At 46.3% G+C, this 22,113-nt stretch overlaps 1 protein-coding gene across 3 annotated transcripts in view; it reads right to left on the bottom strand.

The window, feature by feature from the left end:
* The window catches only part of CACNA1D (calcium voltage-gated channel subunit alpha1 D), a 300,823-nt gene that overhangs the window by 55,361 nt on the left and 223,349 nt on the right, over nucleotides 1-22,113 (bottom strand). For all 3 annotated transcript variants that reach the window (XM_063113920.1, XM_063113921.1, XM_063113919.1), the window contains 12 exons: nucleotides 21,213-21,279; nucleotides 20,353-20,500; nucleotides 18,185-18,314; nucleotides 15,056-15,115; nucleotides 12,347-12,453; nucleotides 10,682-10,769; nucleotides 9,729-9,836; nucleotides 9,589-9,641; nucleotides 7,986-8,132; nucleotides 5,964-6,165; nucleotides 3,689-3,847; nucleotides 2,241-2,351 (listed from right to left, as the gene is read on the bottom strand). In XM_063113920.1, coding sequence (XP_062969990.1) covers nucleotides 2,241-2,351; nucleotides 3,689-3,847; nucleotides 5,964-6,165; nucleotides 7,986-8,132; nucleotides 9,589-9,641; nucleotides 9,729-9,836; nucleotides 10,682-10,769; nucleotides 12,347-12,453; nucleotides 15,056-15,115; nucleotides 18,185-18,314; nucleotides 20,353-20,500; nucleotides 21,213-21,279 — 1,380 coding nt within the window. The remainder of the gene's footprint in view (nucleotides 1-2,240; nucleotides 2,352-3,688; nucleotides 3,848-5,963; nucleotides 6,166-7,985; nucleotides 8,133-9,588; nucleotides 9,642-9,728; nucleotides 9,837-10,681; nucleotides 10,770-12,346; nucleotides 12,454-15,055; nucleotides 15,116-18,184; nucleotides 18,315-20,352; nucleotides 20,501-21,212; nucleotides 21,280-22,113) is intronic.

The following is a 22,113-nucleotide window of genomic DNA, read 5'->3' as shown; positions in this document are numbered from 1 at the left end:
TCTGACTACCCCACTGACGAGGAAGGAGGGGGCTTCCCTGTCTTCTGTGTGAAAAGACCACATGCCTGGGCTTGGCTTGTTAACACCAAAGAGAACAAGAAGAAAAGGCCAGGAAAAAATTTAAGAAGAGCTTTGCTTATGAGTGAGTTGATTCTTTCCCACTTGTCCAGGTGTTGAATAATATCAGATCACTCTCCCCTGGCTTTGATGAGCACAGCAACAATGCTCTTCAGGTGTAGGGATACTGCCACTGTTCTACAATTTCTCTCAATTGTAATTTGAGGGTTGTCTTATGGTAGGAAAATACCTTGCTGAGTAAAACTACAGCAGCACAATTTCTAGCGGAAACCACCCATTTAAAAACTTTGATCTGTAAGTACTGATTATAAATAAGCTACTCATTTCCCCTTGGTATCACCCATCTGTGCACATCCTGCTTCATTCTCTTCCCAGGTTCGGAGATAATGGTGGCAAAGCAGCATGCTACAAGCCACCAATGCACTGGCCTGCTAGAGGGCATGTGTACATGTGCACACACACTCACACAAACGCACACATGCACACATGCATGCTTACACACACACTCATACATATGCTCTCACTCTCTCTCTCTCTCTCTCACACACACACACACACACACTGTGAGTGTGCTTTCTCTTCTGCCTCGAACAAGCTTTCAAAAACTTCAGAGCTTAATCACCAGGCAAGGCATCTAGGAAATGTTCATGGCACAGGTTATCTAGGAAATGTTCCATAGATACTCGCATGTTCCACGTGCATTTCTCAAGTGCTTTCAATGTTCTTACTTTGCAACCTTTTCCATCAGTCCAGACAAATATTGTTCAAAGAAGTAAAGGAGAGAGGGAAGCAAACTAAAATCTCAAAGGAAGTTAAGATGAATTTGGAAAAGGAAGAAATGTTTATGTAGGCAGATGTGGACAAGTCACAGTAGATAACATCTGGCCATGCACAAGGTGCCAAATTTGACCCACTGCAATCACCCCAATTAATCACTTACAAATGTCCTTTCTTTAGGGTCCACAAAGATCTGATAAAGATTGCACAGGAATTCATTCAAATTAAAGAAAGGAACAGTTTGGAATTAGAATTTCATGTAACTATGTAGTTTGTAAAACCATCCCATTTCTTAATCTAGGTCTTACTTAAATCAGTGTCCTCAGATAGCTTACACACAAATAAATAACTTGTCACTGGACTCTGTCACTCTCTGAGAGTCTGGGCCTATTCTAGGAAAGAAACTGAGGGTCAGATGTCCCACTGTCCATCTCAACTCGGCCCCTCTGTCTATGGTTTTAGAATGAGAGGAGGTCGCTGCTTGGTGGGGACAATGACGATGATGGTAATAGGAGCAGCGGCTGACAGGCCACAGCACGGTAGTCTTTTATGCACTGCATATATGGCAATGCTTTACTCCTCACAACAGCACCAAGAAACAGGTCTATTTGTATCCTCATTCTCTGGATGAGGCAATTGAGGCACAGCACAGTTAAGTAACTTGCTTAAGCTAGTAAGTGGCAGAGTGGGGATTAGAACCTAGTGCAGTTGCACAGCTGTGCCCTTGGACACTGAGCTGTACTGCCTCCTACACTACAGCCACTGATGATCATGGAAAGGGATTCACTTCCTCCCAAAGAAGACAAAATATGCTGATTGGTCCAATACAGTTTAACAAATGTCATGTCTTGTTTTGTCTTAAAGTCAAGTAAAATTTTTCTAAATTCAACAAACTGTGAGAGAGGCCTGCGCTGGCATTAGAACTTTCCGTAAAAGGTGAAAAGGGTGCCGCAGACCAAGAACAAATAAAACGCAAGTCTTTATGCTAGAAATCTGAAAGTAAAATCAGGGCCAAATTCTCTCTGATGGGTATGTTCAATCATTTTCTCCAATGCTCAAATAAGAGACAGGTCTCCCTGACACAGCATGACACATGCTATTCTAGAAACAGAAAGTCAAGTTTCAAAACCATCTCCAAGTCTACAAATTCCCAATTCTCTCCTCCCTTCTTTTTTCGCAGAATTGTTTTCATGAGGTTTTGTTTTTACAGATTCATTTTCCCCTATGTAGACAGACGCCTTAATCAGATTTTAATGTTCTCAGGTGGTAACCCAGTTAGCAGCCAGAAAACTCGGCAGAATTCAGTAACACAAGACTAACAGGAAGCGGGTGCTTCTCTGGGGTGATTCAGCAACAGCCTTTGAAGAACGGGTTCAGCAACTCACCTTAGGCTTAAACGCAATGACTTTCAAAACCATCTCGACAGTGAAAACCCCAGTGAAGACCATGTTCAGAATGTCCATGGCATCATTGAACATCTTGGACTGCTCGTAGTGCTGTGTATGAAAACAGAGGTACAGTTCTCAGAGACTCGCCTGCGAACCCACGTGCTCACAGATGGAGGCCCCCAGCCCTGAGGCCCTGCAGGAGACCTCCACAGTCTAGCACTCTCTCCCCATGGTTTGACCAGCACTGCAAGGTCACACAGTGAACTTCCACAAAGCGCAGGGGGTCCGTGACAAGATGAGGATGATTGAATGATGAAAGGGAAAAACATATTCATTTCTTCTGCTCAGGATAAAGGGAATTCACCCTTTCTTCTGGCAGGGCTTATATTCAGGGCCTTGACCAAGGCACAATGCAGATACCACCAAAACGTCCATGAATAAAGGTAGGATTTGGTTAGGGATAAATTTTATGCCACTTAGGTCTGTGTTTAATAAAAGGCAGTATTATCTTGACTTTTTCCTATATCAGCATACAGTCCTTTCATATATGAAAAATTCTTACATTAAGAGAAGTACCAGAGAATTTATCCTTGACTGTCTTTAGACCCATTTTCCAGGAGCACTGAGAGCTAGTTTGATTTGCTCAAGTTGTTAAAGGTCAATACAAAAACTGAATTTAGACTTTGGTCTTTGTTTCCTGTCCTAGTATAATATCTATTAGACAACATAACTTCTGAAAATGTTCACTGCTAATTCTGCACTGTAATCTGACTTAGCCAGTTAAAGTGAGTTACATTCTTTGCTCCAATGTAAGCAAGAAGTAACTAAAATTCAGGTCAAACTCAATATATCACAAATCTGGAAAATTCCCCACTGCCATACTGAGAGCCACCTGATGACAGGAATGTGACTTATGTTTTGTTTTTCAACATCGGGTGTTACTCTGTGACAGGCTGAGATCAAAGTACCTGACATGAATTATCTAACATAAACCTTATCTTTGAGATAGGTGTGGTAGATTTCCTCGTTTTACCAATAAAGATAGCAAGGTTCAGGGAATTCAAATAACTTTCCCAAGGTCCTCCAACTGCTAAGGAGTAAAATCAGGACTGAAACACCAGTCTAACTCCAGAGCTTTAGTTCTCAACCACTAATTGGCCACAGGAGGCCCATGGCAAGTATCTACAGAACTGAATGCCACATTCAAGATCCATGGATATGTCACCTATCACCACATTGTACAGTCTGTTAAACAAAATAGTGGTCTTAGACTCCTACCTGGACAAGTGTTAGCCAGAAAGTGACTCTAGCTAAACTACAGCCCAGATTCATCAGAAAATCAAACCCATCCTCTTGCCAGAGGGCAGCATTCCACCCTCAGAATTTGGGGTGTGGGGCTGTGCATAACGCCCAGACGTGCCCCCCATAGCTGTTTCCATTTTTACCTGCATGGCCAAGCAGAGTGTGTTGAGCATGATGAGGACAAACATCATGTATTCGAAAGGCGAAGAGTTCACCACGTACCAGAACTTGTACTGGTAGGGGTTTTTGGGGATGTATCTCCGCAAGGGACGTGCTTTCAAGGCGTATTCAACACACTGACGCTGCAATGGCAGAAAAGGGCAAAAACAGGTTCTGAGCACTTCTAGGGAAGGAGGACACAGTGGTCATCTGCTATGAAAAGAGCTCGCTCAGTACCTCCTCGGAAGGGACCAGAGATGATGGTGAAAAGGACCACAAGCAGCCACCCTTCCTTGCCACCAGCACCATCTGGGGTGGCCGAAAGGGCCCTACCTCTATTACCTCCTCTGATCTGCACAGCAACCTCACACGGGTAAGCACAGTACCCATTTTGATTCTATTGTGTTTACTAAAAACTGTGGTTCAGAGATTTTAGCTGTCTTCCTGAGGTCCCGCAGTGCATGCATAACAGAGGAGGGAGGACTCAGTCCATGTCTACAGTTCTCCTGTCTGTGCTGTCCTCCTGGAGAGGAAGCCATGTAACAACAGGCACAGAAATCCTCAAGAACCAAGGGGGCTGGGCTCTCCCCTGAGACTGGCAGCCCCAGGACAGACCCACAGGAGACCCCTCTCAGGACGACAACGTGTTAACCACAAATGTGTTATGCGGAGCTATCTGTGCATCCATCTAGGAGCCTTAGGGGCTCGGGAGCTTGTCATGTCCATTTTAGAATTCCCAAGATGTGGTCAGTAATAGTGGCTGGATTGAACTCAGATCAAAGCCTAGCCAGAGGACTGTCTTTCCCACTTGCTCTGGAGATGGTCCACCCTACACAGCAAGCCCCAAGGGAGCCTCAGCCCTGAGAGCCATCAGCCCAGCATCCAGGCCCCAGACATGGTTTCCTGTGTGGCTCTGGATGCAGACTTCAGATAGGCCCTGTGTCCAGGACCCAGCTGCTCTGACCCCATGTGCTGACTCCAGGGGCCCCCGATTCAAGCTTGTTCTGGACCTCAGGTGCCAATGCACTTGCAGCACTGGTTCTGCCTGGCCAGCCTGGGCCTTGCCCTGACACTCATCTTCCTAGGGTGGGCAAGGATCCAGGCCAGGCCTTTCTGTAACTGGTGGAGTCTGCAGGGACACCCTGACAACTCAAAGGAAAAGCTTCCTGAAAACCAAGCCAGCATGTCCTCACATTTCCCCAAGTAGGTGCAGCTGCAGCCTGGTCCTCACATTTCCCCAAGTAGGTGCAGCTGCAGCCTGGTGCTGCCTCATCACGCCATGGTCACTTGCCCTCAGGAAGCCCAGATCATTCTTGCTTAGTGTGTCATCATCAAAACAGACACTACTGAATGAGGCCCTGGGGGAAGCTACCAGGACAGAATCTCGATCTCAATGACTCTTTTTAAGGGCTGAAAGGAAACTCTGAAGAGCAACTCCTTACTACTCTTGATTCAGAGGTAAGGAAGCAAGCCCCAGAGGGGAGCAGGGACACACCTAAAGTCACAGAGCCGGTACAGGTAGAGCAGGGCCAGAAGGCGGGGCTTGTAGCTCCCTGACAACACCACATAATCAGAGCCAAAGGCCCCTACTTCCACCAGATTGGCTAAAACAAGTTGCTCTATAAAGAAAGAATGATGCCGGTGCAATCTTAGTCCCAAGTTTAAAGTTACCAACTTTGCCTGTGCTGTTATGGGGTGCTTCTCCCTAATGGAGCAGTCTCAATTGTGTAACTTTGCCCCCAGGGGACATGTGGCCATGTCTGGAGATGTTCTGGTTGTCACTGCTGGAGGTGCTACTGGCATTTAGTGAATGCACAAGAGGCACAACAAAGAATCATATGGCCTAAAATGTCAACAGCACCAAGGCTAAGAACTGTCTTAAGTGGATATTAAAGACTATCCCAGTAGGGGCTGTGAGGTTTGAGTGAGCATTTTCTGGTCCCTGGCCACAGCACCCCACAGGATTATGAGCTGGCACCAGTAGGTTATGACAATGGAAGGTGGCCTACACATTCTTTGATTTCTCCCCAACAGGTCTGGGGATGGGTTTCACAATTACAAAGTCTGATCTGTATCTGGGAACTTAACTCTCAGCAGTGATAATTCAAACTAGCTGAAAGCGTGCTCTGAACAGGCCCAAGCCCCAGGGGCAGATAGCAGGTGGGCGCCCTTCTCTGGGCATGGGGGAAAGCAATCAAAAGAGAAGGCACTCCCATTCTTGCTCAAGGGATAGAAGCCCAAACAGTGTATGACTTTAACCTGATTTTTGTCCAGCTCACAGTTCTTATACTCTTTTTCTCCCTGCTCCTGAAATGTGACGATGACAAAGCCCACAAAGATGTTCATCATGAAGAAAGCCACGATGATGATGTAGATGATGAAGAAGATGGAGATCTCCACGCGGTGGTTGTAGACTGGGCCAACGTTCTCTGCATTTGAGTCGATGGCTTTATACAGCAACCTGGAGAGCAAAAAAACCAAGTCAGGACCTACTGATCCCACTCAGCCCAAGCAGCCCACCCCACTGCCTCCCCAGATGTCCCCTGAGTTCTTCTGAACTCCTCCTGTGAGCACTGACTGTTAAATCCCTCACAGGTGCCCATCCAAAGGCCTCTGGACACAGGCAGGTCCCCGGGGCATCCCCCTTAGCCTCAGGTCCAGATAGCCAGCATCTAGAGAGGGAAGCACCTGGGATATAATCGTTGATTGATTGAGGACTGAAAATCAAGAGATTTCACAAATTTTCAGTAATGCTCCTTTTATTCACAGATGGAAAAGAGTAAGACCATCACATGTAAGACACTGGAGGAACTGAAAACTGTAGACATACTGGCAAAGACAATAAGCAACTAAACAGAGAATTTCCAAAGAACTAAGGGAGATTCCCCAAACTGAATATGTACTAAAATTAAATATGTACCAAGCAGAACTCTTAACAAAAGTAGGGAAATTACTATAACACCCCCAAGTTCAACTGACCCCATGTGATGCAAAGTCAACACTTTTGGGGCACCCACCCCATGGGTTCACTGTGCTAGACACTTTCACATCCTCTCACTTAATCCTTGCATCCATCTGGAAAGGCATATATTACTGTAATCCTCATCTTATCGATGTTCAAGAGAGGGATCAAAGTGCCCAAGGTCACATTTCTTGAGCACAGAGCCAGGAGCTGAGCCCAGTTCCTCTAAGCCCTAAGTTCCAGGTTTGTTCGTCTCTCCTCCGCTGCCACTGTGATTTGCTGAAGTACAGTGTTCAAAACCTGACACCACAGCCCAGGTCTCCAGAGTGAAGGGTCTTACTCCATGCCTCAGTTGTCCCGGGGTTAGTTCCCTAATGAACAAGCCCCACCCACCCGCCCCGTTACCCCATAGGAGCTCCTGAAAATCTCTCTGACTCTTCCATGCACCCCGAGAGCTCTGCCAGCCCACAAGGACCAGCCTGCCCACCTTCTGCAGCACCTCTGGGCATGGGAAGTGGACACAGGATGCTGTGTGTATGCACATTCTGACAGCAGGGGTTGGGGGTGGGACATCAGAAAGCAGAGAGCAACACAAAGGCACGAGAGCCTCTCCCTTCCAAATTCTACCTCCTCCTTTCTCTCCACTCTTCTTACTTCACCACCCAAATCCCCACCACTGCTCGGGACTCTATTCTGCACATCTTGGCCACACCAGTCCTCTTGCCGGATCTGACCACCTGATACTCTGACCAGAGTTGGGCTTTGAAGGGGAAACCCTTGACTTGACAACCCTGCTTCTTCCAGTGCCTGACACAGCACGTGGCATGGAGCTGGCGTCACTAGCACATACTGTGAGTGAGCGAGCCAGCACCTCGGTGAAAGGAATGGACAAGGACAACCACCCACACCTGGCACGTGTTAGGACTCATGAAGTCTGGGGAAGGAATGATAGAACAAGTGGTTTGGGACAGGATCAGGACCCTCTTTGGGAACAGCAGAATGGCAGCTTTCCCGACAAGGCTACTACCCACAGGAGGCTGCACAACAAATGCCTCTTAGACCTCCCCACTCCCACACAAAGATGCTGCCAGGACCTATGCCATCCCTGCTTCACAAACCCGAGAACCCTGTCAGCAGGCCACATGGGTTCATCATTTGCCTAATCAGGGGAGGAACCCTGTGGGCTAAGAAGTGATTGGTAAGTGGCCCAAAGTTAAAAAGCAACTGCAGACAGCAGAAATGGGACTCACCCAGGAGAGATCACTCCCCGAGGAGCAAGCGGGAGCCTCCCTGGGAGACAGCACGTGCTCTATACTTACGCAGGCCAGCCCTCAAACGTGGAGACCGTGAAGAGTGCCATCATAGCAGAAAGGACGTTGTCAAAGTTGAAATCACTGTTCTGCCAGATCCTCTCACGGACCACGGGGCTATCAACATCCCCATCCTTGTAGAGGATGAAAAGCCCCCTAGAGAGGAAAAACAGTGTGGGTCATCCTTGCTCCACTCGATAGGTAGAAACTGCATTAGGTCAGTCACGTCACCCCAGTGCCACCTCCAGACATGGCACACTCAGTCCGCCAGCCAGGCCACACATCTGAGCTCAACATGGGTGGTGTTTCTCCTTTTTTCGCCCTGTGTTTAATCTGCTCTATGGGTCAAATTACTGTCTAGTAACTATTAGTGAAATGTATATTCCCTAGAGCAGCTAGGCAGACACCTGGCATATGTCTGTTAACAAATGAAAACTACCCAACAGTAAAAGTTTCTCATACACAACAGGCTCAAAATATACGCTGAAGAGTCAAAGCTGCAGACACAAAGAATTCCATAAGCTCTGAGAAACGAGTCCAGGTATATTCTTATGTGTATTTCAGCTTCAGTCAAATTCCTTTCTCTTCATACTAACCATATTCCCAATTTTCTTTTCAAAATAATTCCATAATTTCTGGTGCGCAATATCTCTCACAGAACTTCGTTTCTGGAAGGCACCCCAAAGATAAAAGTCCAGTATCTTTATTTTACAGATGAGGAAGCAGACAGAGGCTTGAGAGGGAAGGCACGGTCTCTCCACACTGCTGCTGAGCTGCCCAACTCCAGGGGGTGCTATGCACCCAAGCCTGTGTGAATGGTGCCTCTGGAGCTGCACAGCCACAGTAAAATGCAATTGGTGCTCTTTGACCACCTGACTTTCAACTTAAAAGAACCCTAAATCTAGAAAGTGGCACAAGCAGGCAGAGCTCAGTCATGCCTCTGAAGGACAGTGAGACACGGACTTCTGCATGGCCTTAAACTGCAGGCGTTGGTTTCCATGCCCGCCTTCACATGCACTGGACATCTTGGAATAAGAGGCACAACTATCTCCCACCTTCTCTCTCCTCTGCCTGGGCTTGTGAATGGAATTATGGCCAAAATGCGGGCGGTACAGGGAGGAGGGAGGAAGTCTGGAAAACCTGTCAGGAGAGGGTAGCCAGTTCCTGAGCACCAAGGAGTTGAGCTTCGAGAGCTGACTGGGGGAGAATCATCCACGTGGCTAAAGGGGAGCTATTTGGGGTATTTCATAATTGTTACTTCAAGCTCTCCCCCACCCCATCCCCAGTTTATAGATTTTATACCAAACATCAAAAACCATCTATCCATCCTTTGGGGATGAGACAAACTTTTGGAACTAGACAGAGGTGTTAGATGTGCAAGGACGTGATTGTACCAAATGCCACTGAATCGTCCACTTAAAAAGGTTGATTTTATGCTAGAAGAATTTCACCCCAATTAAAAGAAAAAAGACACCATCTATTCATGCATGAGCTGAGCACACAAGGCCTTTTTTATTCCGTGAGAAAAACTTCTGAAATGCTAGCACGAACGGATCCTTGCAGTTTTTTATTCGTTCTTCCAAGTTCCCTACTCTCTTCTCAGGACACTCACCTGCATTCCTCAGGGTTACTTTTGGCTTCATCAGTGCAGCGATAGAACTTTCCCTGGGTACAAAACAAGACAGACAGTCAAGCGCAGGCCTCTCCTTAAAGAAATCACCTGGCTCCACACTGGCGGGCACGCCCTGCTACCTTGAACAACTGGACCCCAATGCAGGCAAACATGAACTGGAGGAGGGTGGTGACGATCATGATGTTGCCGATCGTGCGGATGGCCACAAAGACGCACTGGACAACGTGCTGGGGACAGAAAAGAGGGGAGAGGACACCGAGATATGACTTCCCTTCCTTATCTCAGCCATTAGACATGCTAATGCCAGCCAAGTGTTTCTAAGTTTATGTGCCTTTTTATATGATTTCCTAACTTAGCAGTCTCATGTACTTGGTTTCTCAGGTTCTCTGTGGGGAGGTATCCACAGCGCATCGCGGCTGCCTGTGAGGAGCACCACGTAAGCAGGCCCCTCCTTGGGTTCCTCCAAAGCAGGTAGCGTAGTCAGAACACATGCTGCAGGTGCAGCACTGCCTGGCCATGGGCCCAAAGGGCCCCCTCCCCATAAAGGACTTCGGAAAATATAAGCTAGCTAGCTTTTTATATAATAACCAGCATGAGATTTAAAGACTAAAACAAACACAAGGAAGTACTATTAATAATAAAAAATAAATAAATAAATGAACAGTAATAAGAAAAATATCGTAAATTAAAAATAAAGTAAATAACTTTTAAAATGCTATCAGCACTTGGCTGAGGTCGCTTAATTGGGTAGAAAGGTTCTTTTCCAACATATAACCCACTTCAAAATCCATCATAGCTGGCCAGTTAGCTCAGTTGGTTAGAGACTCGGTGTTATAACACCAAGGTCAAGGGTTCGGATCCCCATACTGGCCAGCTGCCAAAATGTGTGTGTGTGTGTGTGTGTGTGTGTGTGTGTGTGTGTGTGTGTGTGTGTGTGTGTGTGTGTGTGTGTGTGTGTACACACAATAAAATAAAAATCCATCAGGCCTCAGCTCAGCTCTAACCCACAGAGTCAGTAATCACAGCCAACCCCAACCCAAGCCAGCCAAGCCTGAAGGAGAAGAATCAAAACCTTAAGTCCTTTCGCTCTGTTGATTGCCCTCAGGGGCCTCAGGACCCTTAAGACCCTCAGAATCTTCACAACAGAGATGGCACTGGACCTACGGAAAAAGCAGAGTAAGAAAGCACGCAGGGAATATTAGAGATGGAGAGACTACTTTGAGATCAATTATTTCCCTTGACCTTCACCTTAATACCACCACACAATTTGCGCGGGATCTGCATTAAGCTGAACGCCCCTCTCCCCACGACTGACTTAAAATCTTCTCCTTCCAGCCCACGCTGCGCAGCCCCTCCTGAGCTGAGCCCACGGGCCCTCACAGAGGCCCTGACATAGATGCGCAGCTAAACTTGGCAGAGACACAATTTACACATTTGCTTTGTTCTTTGCAGTCAGCATAAGCACTAGGTAGTACTTGTATTTGGTAAAGTTTGGAGAGCTGCTTCAGTGCACTGGTGCTGGGGCTTCTGGCCTTCAAGGACCTTACAGTCTGTTGGCAGAGATGAGCAATCTCAACCCAGTGTGGTACGTATGACAATGGGGTAAATGCATTGTGCTGGAGGGGCACAACCTTGGGGCCTTCCAGGGAGGTGACAGCCAGGGGAGCCCTGGAGGAGGAGTAGGGTTGGCCAGACAAAGAGGAGAGAGGCTCTGGGCCGAGGGAGCCACATGTACAAAGGCCTCACACTTGAGGGTGCAGTTCATGTGCAGCCCCCGAGGGGGAAGGAAGTGGACAAGGGCAGTAACGACAGAGGGCCCTACACCTGGGAGTTTGTTGGAATCACAAAGATACTAGTGCGAATGTCCTTCTGAGCTACGACTACAGGGCTCCCTCCCTGGGCAGCAGCTGGAAGTGAGGATGATAACACAGAGGGCTGTTTCCAGCAGGGGCCCTTGGTTTTCCAAAGGGCATAGGTCCTCTCCACCTACCTCTGGCTTAGATGGCATGTGGGTGCACATGTGGAGTACGTGCACATGGGGGTACTGACAGTCAGCACCTGAACAGTGCTTACAGGTCAGCCGGAAAGCAAGGCCACACCTGATGCTCCCAGTGGAACCTCTGCCCCAGACCCCTGGGCATGGCAGGCAGGCAGTGCTCAGCAATGGCTGTTCCTTGCCAGAAATCCCAAAATGTCCTGTTAAGGACCTAGGCCCTGTCTTTCAGCCTTGGCTCCTGCCTAGCTGAAAAATTTCAGAGGCCAAAAGAAAAGGGCATAGCAGCTGCTGTGTCCTGGAAATCAAGGGAAGACTTCAATGTCCAAGCTGAAAAGGCCCTGAGAGGCCACCTGGTCTGGGCTCCTCTTGCACAGGAGGGGAACTGAGATCCTGAGAGAGCCTGCCCTCAAGGCCCTGGAACCAGCCCCTGGGGTAATGGAACTAGAACCTGGCTGGCTCCCCTCCCTCCTAGCCAAGGCTTCTTCCACCCTCTCTTGAAAGCAGATTTCACAGAGAATGATAAGTTCAACCTAACAGTGGGCACAGAAATAAACATTAAAACAAACAAACAAACATGAATTATCCCAATGCTTTCTGGCACGGGAGCAAATTAAGCAATCCTGGATAACTAAATATAATCTCTAAAATGATGCCCAGCCTTCCTGAGTTACGTTACAATTCCTCACATAAACCATCCTGCCCCACAGTCCTGGGTACACATGCATACACCAGAATACTTACTGAATCCCAAATGACACTAGAGACACCCCAACAACCAGCATATCCAGCAAATTGAAGTAGTTCCTGCAGAAAGCTCCTTTGTGGAGGAAAGCTCCAAAAGTCGTCATCTATAAGCAGAATCATGGGTGATTTACTGTTTTTTCCCTCTCTATTGGAAAAGAAACCTGGGCTCTTCACAAAATCTTGAGGAAAGTGTAACTTGATTGACAAGTGCATGTGAGGAAGCCAGAAATGTAAACCAATGGGGCTGAGCAACAAAATAATTTGTTCAAACAAATATGCAAAGGGGTAGCTTATTTCAGATACATTTTAAAAGAAGAGACCAATTAAGAAAATTGGCATGTCCAGAGAGCCTGTCTCAGGAAAGAGCCCACACGACTGCTTATCAGGATGTAATTGCTGCCTGCCCAGACAACTGTACTAGAACCACAAGGTGCTGGTTCTGGCCTCTGGGGGTGGGGGAGCTCCAGGAGAGCCTTCATTGTTCCAATTCAGCCTTCCCAGTGGGGGCTAAAAAAAAGGGCAGGATGCTCACAGGCTCTAGTCACATAGAAATTTGCATCACTTTTCCATGTAGGCCCCTCACTACTCCTAAGGGTCTCCAAGGCTATGTCCATCCTGAATGGCTCCTGCCAGCCCAGTTACTCCAGCATGTGTGAGGTTAGGCTGGGAAGCTGTCATTCAGCCTCTCACCTAAGTCAGTCTCATGCTTTCTCATCACATGCCACATGCACCTGGAGCACACACTATGGGTGTTCCAGTGAGGTGTCTACTGGTGATGGAGAAAGAGTTTAGTAAGGAAGTTCTTCAATAAAAACAGCAAAACATGTAGTTTACTATTCATCTTTAAAAAAAAAAAAAAAAAAAAAAAACTAGAAAAGGTGGCGGGAAGGCTCAGATTAGTGGAGGAGAAGCACAGTTGGGAAATATTACACTAAGCCTTATGAAATTGCCAATATTCAACCCGTTTTGAACTACAAAAATGGCAATTTCATTGGGTTTAACCAAATAACCAAATAGCCTTCCAAATCTCCCCAAGCCCACCAGGAACCACCGTTTCAGATGTTAGAAACTTCTGGGTGAATCTCCATTTTCTGAATCCTTGTTTTTTGTTCTCTAAAATGACTGAGAAAATGTGTCATTGAGCTAAATCTACAGAAATTTAAAAGCAACAATCATTCTTTTCCCTTTTAAATAACCCTGTATCTCATATTCTCCAAGGCCCAAGAGTAACTATATTCCTTTAACAACTTAAAAAGTGGAAAGTAAAACAAAACTTCAGTTAACCAGGCTAATGCACGAAGTAGAACATTTCCCCAATGAGCTTGAGGAAGAGAAGGCATATAACAAAAACAAGCATCTGGGCAGGAGCAAAGGCCGGTGAGGGTACTGGCACCCCCTCCCCAACTTCTCCACCCCTCACCATACACTCTGCATCCCCATCCTTACCAAGGAGGTCTTTGTCAGGATCTGGTCACCTCCCACTGCCCGGCTCTACTTAGGAGAGGACTGTCACCCAAATTCACTAGCTTCAACCCAGGAAAACGAACTCGAATTTTTAGACTTTTAACTAAGGTTTAAACAGATGTTGGTTGGTTGGTTTTGCACTACTGTTTAAATAACCATCACTAAAAAAACAAACCAAAGAAAACTAAATAACCTATTCCCTGGCCACGTTAATTGAGGTTTCACCTTATAGAAAATTTTGTAAAGAGCCCAAGTTCTACAGCAGTCCAACACAAAATATAGTTTTCCAAAACCCAAAAATGGTCTAAAGAAAATTGTGGTTTAAAGTCTTCATTTCTCAGCTTGTCTCCCTGATAAGGGATGGCTGCTTTGACAGTTCTCACAGGCTACCCTCTCCCAGAACCAGTTCCTTGCAGTTCTTGAGTGGGGGTCTCAGCGCTCTGCCGCTGGTCTCCAGGCCTCTGAGGGAGTAGGGAATGTGCTCCCCATGGGGTAGCCTTCGCAGTCAGGACACAAACACATGCAGCAATGGCAACTGTTAGCTCATGCATGGGCAGTACATTTAGGTTGCCCTGTCCAGAGGGTGCTCCTTTGTGTAAATGTAAGCCCATCCATAAAACAGATAGAAAATATCTTAACACAAATAGACCCACGTTATCTTGCAAATCCTGTTGCAAGAAAATAGTGTTACTATTTTAGGCCTCTGAAAGCATAATGCAGTCAGAGAAATGAGGAGACATTCCCTTCATAGGATAAATGCTTTTCCTCTGTGATGTCAGAAAGGGTAGAAGAAAGTTCACACATAGTAATGTACTTGTTATTAGTTAACAAATTTCAGAAGATGTACTTTTTAAAAAGGAGCAAAATATAATTATCAACCACTATCATAAAGTCAAAGTAGCGCCTACATGCATTCAAAGGTTAAAAAGAAACAGCAAAAACAAATCGGAATGGTCACAGGAAAAAATCCTTTGGTTAAAAAAAAAAAGTTTAGCTTGATCATAGAAGACAAAAAAATAAAAAGTCAAAAGCACTTCACGCTTCTTTGCTGTGCCTCACACACAGGAGCAGGCCCTTAAACACACTGCTGGGTAACCTGTTACCTTCAAAACGATCTCAAATGCAAAAGTACCAGTGAAGACATAATCTGCGTAACCTAGCATCTGGAAGGCAAACAAAGAATTGCAACAATTATAGCTACGGCTGCTTTAGAGTACTGAGGATCAATGAAAAAGCCATTACCTTTAACAGGATTTCAACAGTAAAGATGGCTGTGAAAGCATAGTCAAAGTAACCCAGTATCTGCAAGGCACAACATGTGGAAATGAGAAGGCAGCATCCAGACGAGCCCCAACAGCCACGCGCCCACAGATAGCACTCCCCCATGAACCTGGAGACCCATTTCCCCAGGATAACCCTGCTGTTCTGGAGGCAAGTGCAGAGCTGCTCAGAGATGCCCACCATTGTCCAGTTACAGCTCCTCTTACAGCCAACAAGGGGTGTCTGGGAATCCATGTCTCTTTCAACCACTCATGAAGACTGGCTACTCAGTCTCGTGTCTTCAATAGACAGAGGCTCATTTCAAAAAGTGCTTTAATAACATCCTTTTCTCACCAGAGCACTCCATCTACAAAATACTTGTGGCACCAGATAAATTAGAGCCCACATTTTGGATTTTTAACTGCGTTTTTGGCTGAATGAAGGATGTTGCCATCCAGATGAGCTTCAGACTGGTGGAGAAACATAAATAAAGATGCTAGTGGCATCAAACAGAGCTGGAAGCTTACACATGTCCACTCACATTCCAGCCTATCTAATCAGGCAGCAAACACCCTTCCCCCACCACTGTGCTAGCTGGCTAAGTCTGCAAGGAATTGTCTTACTTACTGTCTTCCTCCTGCCTGTTGCTCTGCATCTGACACTGCTCTCTCCAAATCCTGATTTTTTTTTTTTTTTTTTTTTAAACCTTGCTGGGCCCACTCAAAGAACAGACTGTCTTGGGCTTTGAATTTTCAGTCCAGGCCACCCAACCAGCTTGCTGAAAATACTGTCTATTTCAACCAACTGGGCCCTGCTAGCCCCTTGTGAGGTCCCTGCTTCTCCATACAGCCATGGGGGCAGAGGGGCAGAGCAAGTAGTCAGCAGCAAGAAGTCTGACCACTCCATAAAGCTGCTCACAGTCAACTACTGAGCACAGCACCCTCAACCGCAAAGACAGCAGGCAAGACTCCACCAGTAGATGAGATTGTCTTGGCTGCTGATCTTCACAACAACTGTGCTCTATGGCTTTGAAAGAACTGAAGAGACCAGAGTTCAAAGGGACTGGGAAGACCATACATGCCTACCCCTTTCATTTAACAGATGTACGTGCTGGGAATAGGGTGGGAGAGCACCTGCTCAGGCCACACGGCCAGTCCCCGGCCCTGCTGAGCAAGGAGATGGCCTGTCAAGATGCTAGTGGAGAGCCACAGGGCTGTGTTGTTTAAGGACAGGATCCAACTCAGGGGAACATTTTACTGCTCTGTCCCAATAAGGTGAGGGCCTCTGCTTCAAGCCCAGCTGTCCCCAGATGAAGCTCTCTCTTCAGAGGGTATTCCTTTTCCAAATCTTGTTTTTTGGATTTATGAATTCTGCTGGAACACTTCTGTAAAATTGTGTTTCTTGGCCAGAAAATGGAAAGTATTTTCCAGTATACTACCAGGCCCCTGCCACTTTCTCCTTATTCCCTCCTAGGTAACAGCAGGGATATTAACGTCAAAAGCTCCTGATAGCCAGGAACTACACTGATGTTTACAAGTCAACCTGGTGCCCAGGGGCCAAAGTTCTTAGATTTAAATCGTTCTTTCTTTATTCAGATTTCATTTTCTTTTTCACTAGGAATTCAGCTAAGGTTAAAAATCACAAAACAAAACATTGCAGTAATTTAAAGGCAATATACATATACATATGTATGGCTATTTAAAAAAGAACAATAACATTTTTGGGAAAGCGGCAGGGAAATAAACTCATGGAGGCATGATTACAATAAAAAACAAGATCATTAAGGTCCAATGTAAATTAACTCCTTGCCAGTCTGCATTCTAGACTAGCTCCTGACCTAGTCTGTCTTGTAACGATAGCCATTACATGCAATGATGTTTTTTTCCAAACACCTTTTCCCCTTTGTGTCTTGTTTTTATGATGGAACTCAGTGACACAGGGGGCTTTATTTCATTTGAATGTCTAGATAGAGACAGCCTTGTGAATCTCTAACAAAAGCCCTAATCTGTGAGGACAGATTAAGGCAGGCTCAGTGCCTTCATCTTTACATGACAGCAACACGTGCCTCAGGGGAGCATGCTTCCTATCTTCTAAGAGGACATGTTTTATCAATCTGATAGATTGGGTTTGCCAGACACTGGAGATAGAGAAAAACAGCACGAGGGCTTGGTTGTCAAGACAGAATCCTGTAGCACTGATCTGCTGATATGTCTTCCTCCTAAAATCTCACAATCTGATGCACAGAAAGAGGCATCAGCCAGGCAAGGCATTGACACCCGATGGCCTTGCACACTAGCTGGCCTCCCTCTCCTGGGAGGTTTCTGGAAAATAACCTGAAAGAAACTGCATTCAGTATCTTGGCCTGAGTGTCAATAGGCTACTGGTTCTCTGAAGCTGTCTCACCTTTGGATTGTCCTCAGGGCTGAATTAGCTGCACTGTGGAAATGGGGCTGCAGAGGCCAGAACTAACTTAGGTACATGTTTCTTTCCAGCACAGACGCAGTGGGAGGGCACTATCCTTAAGTTACAAAGCTGATGAATAACAGAAAACTTAACTCTCTACTTGTTTTCTTAGTATAACCACCTCCTGCCACACCAGAACCTAGAGTCTTCCTCTCCACTGAATCCTTCAATGTGACACCCCATCATTTCCCTAACTTGTGATGGAGCCAAGCAGCTCTGTGTATTAAGTCTACATCAGATAGAAATCTTCCCCACTAACCCTAAGTAAGAGATCCTGGGCTTGGGGCGTGCTTGGTTTCAACCCGACTTTCTTGCTGCTGTGTGCTCCACGAGTGTGAATGTGAATCTGACTGCAGAGGGGAAAAGAGGGACCAAAATAGCAGCTGCCAGGTGCAAAGAGGACACACAGCAGTGTCCCTGGACACATGAGAATTTACTGCAGAGTGTTTAAAATGAAGTTCAGAATCTATGATTCCATTAAGATATGTCCAGATAAAAAGCTCTCTGGCACTCACAGAGCGGAAACATGAAACATTTCCAGTTGAGCAAGGAGCCTCTGCAGGCCTCGTCTCCATGACAGACTGCCTGAGAGACACTAGCACAGTCCCAAAGGGAGCCCCACCCCCCTCTCCTCTCTCAGGGGCTTACAGTGTTCCGGAAGGAGTGGCTGCGGATGGGGTCCTCGGCGGCGAGGGCAGCGCTGCTCAGCATGATGAAGACCAGGATGAGGTTGGTGAAGATGTGATGGTTGATGAGCTTGTGGCAGCCCACGCGGATCCTATAGGGAAAAGCCACCGCATGGACACAGTCCCAGATGGAGCCCGAGGGTGGGGCCACTCATAGTGAGAATTGGCCTGAGAATGCCTCTGTACCTTGAGTCCCTACATAACAAACTTCAATCTAACTTAGTATGTAAACTAGCTGAAAGCCTAACTTAGAAGTATACTTTTGTAACAAATACCTGAGTCTCAGCAATCACAGCAGCTGAGCTATAGTCAATCACAGGCAGCCAACTGATCAGACCGTGTTCAAATAAGGCAGGTGTAAGCTGTCACCAATCCAGCTATTTCTGTTCCTCATTTCCCTTTTCTGTCCATAAATGCTGCCGGCCCACATGCCTGATGCATGAATTGTTCTTTGCTCAAGTAAATACAGTTAAATTTGATTTGTCTAAAGTTTTTATTTCAAAATAAAGAATGAGATGAATCCCCTTCTTGTACTGCAGGCAGGGGGTCTGTATTAAAATATGACCTGCAGTAAGTGAGCCTTGGTGAAATCTCCTGTAGTCTGGAGATTTTGTCATAAATGTTATTTTTTTTTAAATTCTGGAGTTGGCCCACAAAAAGGATTCCTTAGAAGTAAAGTGAAAGTGACATCGTTTGCTACCACTGCAGCATGGGACAGAGTGTTCACTGAGTCCTGTGTCCCATGAAGGCAGGGCACCTGTGTCTGGCACCACAGGCTTGGGCACTGCCGAGGGCTCGCTGAACTATCAGAACCTCACCTGCTGCCCTGATAGGCCATGGGCTATTTAGCAATGGATAAGATTTACCCTCAATATTTGACTTTAGAATTTAAAGCTGTGGGGATATATATATATTTTTTTTTTTTGGTGTTTTTGCCTATGAAATGCCAATAGGTTTTTCTTTGAAAATAAGTTTTTGCTTTCAAAACTGGAGTCAACTTTATATGAAGGTGATCACTGACTACAAGTCCTCCCTTTGGGGCTGCTTAATGCTGGATTTATCCCCAGAGGGCATGCAAGTTGTTAGGTGAGTATGGTGAAGACCTTCCAAGGCAGTGAGGGCAGGGGTACTCACAGTTCTATGGGAAAATCGATCCATTCCTTCAACGTATGTGTATACAGTGAGCCACAGATGTCAGTAATGTCAATCTAATAACTTTTGTTTTTTAAGGACATCCAAACAGTGATGAGCTATAAAAACTATCATCAAATCTTCACGTCTCTAAGGACTCCAGCATGCCTTGCGTCTCACCTGCGTCTCCCTAGGGCCTGTGAATTATATAGAATTCTTCTCTGACAGCCAAGAACTACTTCTGCAATTCTAGAAACCTTTCCGGGTGCCATTTACTCCCCCCAGCATTTCACTCAATCCCAGATAATTTAAAACCTAGACAGCAGCTAGTCAATAAACTTATTCCTCTTACAGTACTCATGAGTCATTACCATGTTCCTGGTGAGCACCTCATTTTAACATAAGAAATGCCATTTTAAGCAGAATATCATAGAGCTGAAATGATACCTACAACCTATAAAATATCACTGTGAATACTGTGCCATCGTGCAACATCATAAAACTCAATAGGCAAAAATGATTAACTAGACGGGATCTCAGGATGAAGATGCTGTGCAGAACTTGGTCACAAAATTCTCATCCCACAAAGTGTCTGAGCAGAAGATCCACTTGTTAAGAAAGGGTCCTATGGGTGGCCAATGCATGGAACACCAGAGCAATGGGCTCCAGCTGGAATGTCTTGGTGAGGGTGAGGGGAAGGCATTCCCCATTGCTATCCCTATGCAGCAGGGAGGGGAGAGGAGAATCTAGAAGGCTGCTCCTCCCAGGACCTGGTCACACCCCTACAGGAATGAGAAGGCCAAGAAGAGATAAACTGAGGACAAAGGCAAGAATGGGGCAGGAGAGGGGTCAGAAGGGACTTGGGTGACTCCAGGGACACTCAGGTTCAGAAGGTGGCTGTGAACCACTTTCCGTCACTCCATCCCCAGCCACCTACAAGTAACGTGCAAGGTCACTGGCAAGACACAGCAGTGATGGAACTAGAAAGGGGGTATTTACGGGTTAGTCTTGCTAAGAATGAAGAATGCACTCCCTTCAGGGATGGGGGCGATTTTCTCCTTCATGTTCAATTCCGAGATTCTGCGAGGACGGGGACCAGCAGGAACCTCAGGTTCATCTTCTTCCTCCTCTTCGTCCTCTTCACCTACTTTAAATAAAACACTTTTTTATAGGCACAAAATAAAGACCACATATGGGTTTGAATTATTGTTCTTAATTTCACATTAAAATTTGGCTTATAGAGAAGTTAAAAAAATTTGGCTCATACTTTAACATCTACTTGCTTACACAGATCAGAACCCTCCCGCTCCTTCGCAATTTGGACTGTGTGTGCATGGGGGCTGGGAAACGTCACGTCTGGTGACTGTGTTCATTGTGGGAATGAAGTTCCCACCAGGGTAAGGTCTGACCACAGATAAGAGGGGGTGACAGTGGGATTCTAACTGCCATTCTCCAAATAACCATGTGTGGACTTCAAGTTACACACAATCAGCCCCCGGGATCCCCAACTCCACAGCTCCACCTACATCAGCCAGTAAAAGTGCCAGTCAAATGGAGTAGTGTCAGGTGAGTGCTAAAACTAGTCGTCTCCTAGAGAGTTTTCCCAGCAAAGGTTGGTCCTGCCCTGATCCGCTCATACCTTCCCTCTCTACCACCTTATGTATGCTGCCCGTGAATGTGGGAAAAAGTGGAGCTAACTGGTCCACAAGGCTACTGGACCCATGGTCACAGTGGCCTCAGCAGCCCAGTGTGCAGCCTGGCTGGGCTAGCCAGCTATAGACTTGGCAGCTGGTCCCCAAGTGGCAGAAAAGCCCATTGCTCATGAGCTGAGAGCCTACCTCTGGCTTCCACTTCCATACCTGGCACATCGCAAGGTGGGTAGGGGTCCTTGTCTTCATCCTCTTCCCGATAGTCGTCAATCATAACCTAGGATGACAGAGACATCTGGAGAGGAGTGGGGACTGACATAAATGCACTTCACAGGGCCAAGAGTCCACCCTGCCGTTCAGCACGGGCATGGAATTTCTCTCCAGGGGGTGTGTCTGTGTGTGAGTGAGGGTGTAGAGACAGGCAGATGTCCCCAGATGGTGATTCTGCTTCAGACAGAAGGTCCAAGGGTAGATGAGGAGAAAGCTGGTATAACCCCACCTCGTCGTGGTTCACGGACACGGTCCACGGTTCCATCCTTTCCCTATCCCAGCATAGCCACAGCACTGTATGACAACTGCATCTGAGACCCTGTCTTCCTACTAGACTGTGAGCTCCACAAAGGCAGGCCCTTGTCAGTCCTCTTCATCCTGAATCCTCAGTGTCTGATACATGATAGCCACTCGGTAAGTATGTACCAACTCAATGAACAAACAAATGAAGGAAAGATCCAGAGCTGTCATAAGCGAGAAGTTTGACAGTGCAGCCCTGAGGACACCCAGACCACCTGATCCTGGGATTACCTCTTGGAATAGACATCTATTAAAAATCCCTGATTTTAATACTCACACAGAAGATGCTAACATGATCTTGAAAACAGCTCAGGTCTGACCACACAATTTCCGATAAAGAAAATATAAGTGGTCAAACCAGTCAAATATTTATCATATTGGCTCTCTGGTAAAATACTGGTTAAGAGCCAGCTAATTGCCTAAATCCAATCAGAATCCGCTCACACCTGGGAAGCCAGCATTTATATGGTGTGCTATACTCTCCACACCAAAATATTACACAGGGGTGATACACAGACAGTTTCACAGTATAAATGGTATA

The sequence above is a fragment of the Cynocephalus volans genome, chromosome 11, assembly GCF_027409185.1.
Source record: "Cynocephalus volans isolate mCynVol1 chromosome 11, mCynVol1.pri, whole genome shotgun sequence".
NCBI lineage: Eukaryota > Metazoa > Chordata > Mammalia > Dermoptera > Cynocephalidae > Cynocephalus > Cynocephalus volans.
This window is presented reverse-complemented; position numbering and strand designations above follow the sequence as displayed.